This window comes from Ammodytes marinus, assembly GCF_949987685.1.
Source record: "Ammodytes marinus genome assembly, chromosome: 10".
Classification (NCBI taxonomy): Eukaryota; Metazoa; Chordata; class Actinopteri; order Uranoscopiformes; family Ammodytidae; genus Ammodytes; species Ammodytes marinus.
The window spans coordinates 32038146-32043145 of record NC_137214.1 but is presented as its reverse complement, the minus strand read 5'-3'; the positions used below and the strand labels follow the sequence as shown (position 1 = coordinate 32043145).

At 38.6% G+C, this 5000-nt stretch overlaps 2 protein-coding genes across 10 annotated transcripts in view; both read left to right on the top strand.

Moving 5' to 3' along the window:
* Positions 1–5000, top strand: part of LOC307256516 (scavenger receptor cysteine-rich domain-containing protein DMBT1-like) — a 394296-nt gene that overhangs the window by 152839 nt on the left and 236457 nt on the right. The window lies entirely within an intron of this gene.
* Positions 2511–5000, top strand: part of nkx1.2lb (NK1 transcription factor related 2-like,b) — a gene marked incomplete at both ends in the record, with an annotated part of 10145 nt that continues 7655 nt past the window's right edge. The window contains one exon of the mRNA XM_080035646.1: positions 2511–2660. Within this exon, the coding sequence (XP_079891772.1) occupies positions 2511–2660 (150 nt within the window). The remainder of the gene's footprint in view (positions 2661–5000) is intronic.

Below are 5000 nucleotides of genomic sequence, written 5' to 3'. Positions count from 1 at the left end.
CCGTGGACCTTTACTGCAGGTCCTCTCTCTCTCTCTCTCTCTCTCTCTCTCTCTCTCTCTGTCTCCCCATTTCAACTCTGTACTGTCTAATAAAGCTTGAAAATGACAAAAAATTATCTTTAAAAATATAAAATATGAAAAATAATACAAAAGAACTATATTAGTGTTTGTGTCTATAAAATAAAGTGGCTAAAATGCCTGATGCATGATATATATGGTACAACAAATCTCAGATGTAAATCCGTATAAGGAACTTTTCCATTTCAAGTCAACACTTAAAGGTGCATTGCGTAGTTGAGGTGTATTTTACGTTATCTAGTGTTGAGATTTTAGATGTCAACGCTCCCTTGCTAACCCCTCCCTTTGTGAGGACGCCCACATTTCACCATGCATGACATCACTCATGGTAAAATGTAGGGTTAGGATTAACAGGACAGCTGGGCCAAGGGAAGACTGAGGGAAGACTGAGGGAAGAAAAACCTCATTCATTATATTATAATAGTGATTTTATAATGATAGAATGCCGGTCCTGTATGAGTGAAGTATTCCTTTAAGAAATTTTAAAAATGTATCTATTGCAGTGTGTAGGATTTTGCGGCACACGTTTTTAAGTTCATTTTGTGGGAGAAAAGAATCTTCCTTTCGTAGATACACCAGCCCTGCGTTCCAAATCACATACTCTTTCTTCTTACTACACTACATACTAAAGTACAGAAGAGTTTTAGTCTTTTTACTACACTACATACTAAAGTACAGAAGAGTTTTAGGGCCACAGACAGGAGAGAAAAAAAAACAGATAAGGAATATTTGTTTTTTTATTATGTCGAGAAATGTCAAGAATAAAGACAAATACTCCAAAATGCTATTGGAGTTAGTGGGGCATTTTTGTATTTTCAGCATACTACAATTGATGTAGTGCATGTATTGGGACATCCTAAATCTTTTTCTGGTGTACTAAATAGTATGGAAGTATGGGGATTGGAACGCAGGGCTGGTTATAAAGGGGACATGTGGGGCCCCTTATGAGGTGTCTCCCTTGGACCCCAACATCCCTCCCTCCGCCCCTGGTTCAGATAATAGACCATTAGTGGAAGTGGGATTCATTTGTAGCCAATTACAAGCGCGCGAGTTGAGTGGGAATGCATAAATAAGCAGGCGCGCACGCACACACACACACACACACGCACACATGCACAGACACACGCACGCATATGCACAGACACAGGCATGCACGCACACACACACACACAGGGGGAGCGATATATACGTAGGGGGTCCTCAAGGGGCCGGCTGCTGAAAACCAAAAAAGGCGTTGAGAGCGCGCGCAAGAGAGAGCGAGAGAGAAAGACAGAGAGACAGACAGAGAGAGAGAGAGAGAGAGAGAGAGAGAGCGAGAGAACGCCAGTGAGATAGAGACACATACACAGAGAGAGAGAGAGAGGGAGAGAGAGACACACACACATAGAGAGACAGGGAGAGAAAGGGAGAGACAGAGAGACACAGAGAGAGAGAGAGAGACACACACACACACACACACACAGGGAGAGAGAGCGAGAGAGAGAGAGAAAGAGAGACAGAGAGAGAGAGAGAGAGAGAGAGGGAGAGAGGGAGAGAGAGAGAGAGGGAGGGAGAGAGAGAGAGAGCGCTATAACAGTTTGAACTATTGGAGAGATAGATCCGCCTTCAACTCCGCTGTCATCAGCTTCCTATGAGGTCGGCACTCGGAGTTTATGTCCGCGTGCGTAGTGTGTAAGTTATAGCCTGTGTGTGCGTGTGTGTGTGTGTGTGTGTGTGTGTGTGTGTGTGTGTGTGTGTGTGTGTGTGTGTGTGTGTGTGTGTGTGTGTGTGTGTGTGTGTGTGTGTGTGTGTGTGTGTGTGTGTGTGTGTGTGTGTGTGCGTGTGTGAGCCAGTAAAGGGGATAACAGCGCAGTAGGCGACAAGACACGACACACACTAGACGTCACATCAGCGGACACACTTCTCCCTTGAAGATGAAAAAATCGGAGGACCACAAAAACAAAAATTAAACATTGAATATTACTAGTTAAAAAATTACAAATAGCACAACATTAGGCTACACTTAGCGCACGCTTTTTATCCTTGCGTAAGCCTATCTGGAGGTATTTACGCATTTAGCATTCTTTAAGGGTCTTCTTTTTGCCTAAGGGCTTTCCCCCATAGACGTACTGAGGGGGAATCGAAGCCAAAGTCAGCGCTGTTTTTTTTTAAGCGAAGAACTTTAACATTGCTTTCAAGAAACGGACAGTAAACCTGGACAACTTTACTTTACCTGCCTGAAAACACCTGGATTTTTTAGTGGGAGGTGTTGAGAACTTAATCACAAGGACATGACGGCGACGCTCAAAAGATCCCGCTAAAAAAAACATTTTTTCGAGACATTTTTGCTTAATTTTATGGGAAAAGGACAGTGAAATACAATGGCGGATAGATCGGTACCAGAATCCATTCAAACCGTGGTTGTAGTGGTCGGTCCAGACAGTCACGAAATGATGCTTGAAGGTGATGGAGGTAGCGGAACAACCACTGGAAAACAGCGGCACTTCGCAAACGCCGTGGCCGACAGAAGAGACGCACAGGCGGGGGAGAATCACACGGAACCACCGCCGACCAACCAAGGGCTTCTAGCTCCACCACAGCAGGTAGATGAAGCAACGTTTATGGATAATTTTTTTGGAAAGGGGATTTTTGGGCTCAATAAAATGCAATTAACATGTTAAAACAAACAAGGAAATACGATTATGCAGGAAAATTGTATAGCGCTTAGGCTCTATATCTTTACAGTTCTACCATCTAGCCTATGAGTAGTCAACTATAGCAGCACCACAGCAGGTCAATGAAGCAAAATGTATTGATTATTTTTATTATTATTTTAAGTGGATTTTTGTGCAGTAAAAATACGATTTAAACTATTGTAAAATATGCAAATAAATAAGATTAAGCATGGAAATTGTAGGGTTTATATCTTTATATTTCTACCGTCTAGCCTATGAGTATGTATTGCCTATTATTAATCAATCAATCATTCAAAACGTAAGCTGGTGTAGGCAAATTTCACACACACAAAAATTGCGTTTAAAGGGCTGTACATTAAACATACGAAAATACAACTTTCATAGCATGAATAGGTTGGGAAAAGTGTAGGGATTATTTTGTGTGGGAATATTTTCATTTTATTTTATGTTTTACACACGTCTTCATCATATTAAAAGAGAAATAATTTAGTGATATAGAACTCTGTATGGAAAAGCAGGAAGCGTGAAATGGGGAGCCCCAAAATAAGCTACTGAAGGCATTTTTTTTCGGAGGGGGCCAAATAATGTTGAACGTGTATTAAACCGAGAATGGACAGGACATTAGGCAGGTTTGTAATAGGCACAATACAAATAAATGCCTCAAATACATACAAGTATCATTTGAAATAATGAAAAATCAATAATTTGATGAAAACAGCAATTTTTTTCAGCTAGATTGAAAGAAAAAATTGGGATCGGATCACGTTGGGGCTTCGTATGATTTTCTTCAATAAAGTGTGTAGCCTATTTATTTATTTAAATGGCTGGAAAATGTAACATCATATTATATTGCAATAGCTTAAATTGGGCTCAAATACGGGTTTGTTTAGGATATAAGGTGAAAAGTGTGTTAGCGGGTGGATGTGTGAATTTAATACTATACTGTCCATATCAGGGCGACGTATGATTTTCTTCAATAAAGTGTGTAGGCTATAGTCTTTTTCTTTTAAATGGCTCGTAAATGTGTTAATGTAGGTTTTATATGACATTAGAATAGTTTAAAAATTGGGCTCAATTGGGGTTTGTTTAGGCTAAAGGGTGAAACGTATTTTAGCGGGATGAGGTGTATTGATTTTTTTTTAAACAGTCCGTGAAAGAAGCGCACACAAATGAAACAAATTGGAGTTGAAACAAGCAGAGAAAATCAGATATATGCACAACATCTATCCATCTATCTATTTATTTTATTTGTTTACTATTATTGTCAAAGCTACGTTCATGTTACGTCTATTCTTATGAGGCTTGGTTGTAGTGCATGCAATTCAATATCATTCTATAGCAATTTTGCGCTGTATTCCTTGTATGAAAGCTGCCATACAATTAGGCTAAAGTTGATTAATATAAGGCTATTATTGAAATAAACGTAACATTTGTAAATAGTAAAACTTATATGAAAATAAGCAGAAAAAAACGAATAAATCGAAATAACTATATAGTGAAGAGTATGTGTCTCTGTCTTTGATATTATTTTTATGAATATTATTGTGGCAGTTAAACGTCTCGTGGGCCTTATGCTGATTGGCCCGTGACGCGAGGCCTTCATTAGGGAAATGGCAGTTAAGCAAATTAGCATTACATTAACGGCTGTTGTTAATTGAATAGGAAACAATTAAAAAGAGATAGATTATATAGATCGGCCCACAATTAAAAAAGCACCAAGAGATATACATGCATTTTACCATTGCCCAGAAATCAATAAAAAAAACGTGAATTTTTACATTTTCCAATTTATTTAATTGAATTTGAATGCCAGTGTTGAAACAAAACGTTCATATTTTGCCTAAATTGCATCATTCTCGTACGAACGAAAATCCCATCTCAATATTAAAGCAATAGTCGCATTTTTTCTTTTTTTCAAATAAATTTTTTTTACAAAGAACACAAACACACAACTGAAAAAGTGAACACACAAACAAAAGACAAAACAAAATAAACAACTAACATGGCGTGTACTCTACTTTACAGGTTTCTAAGGACATTGTTTAAACTAAAAGGTAAATGTTAAGCAGAAAATAAAAAGTCAACGAGGTGTCAAGTATGTAGGTCCCTTCAGCGCTGTTATATAGTCCAGGAAAGGCTGACATGTCTGTTTAAACTTCTCTGCTTTCCCTGAAATCTCATAACGGATTTTCTCCATATATAGTGCGCTTACTATGGTGTTTTTAAGTGTATTATGAAGCATTTAAA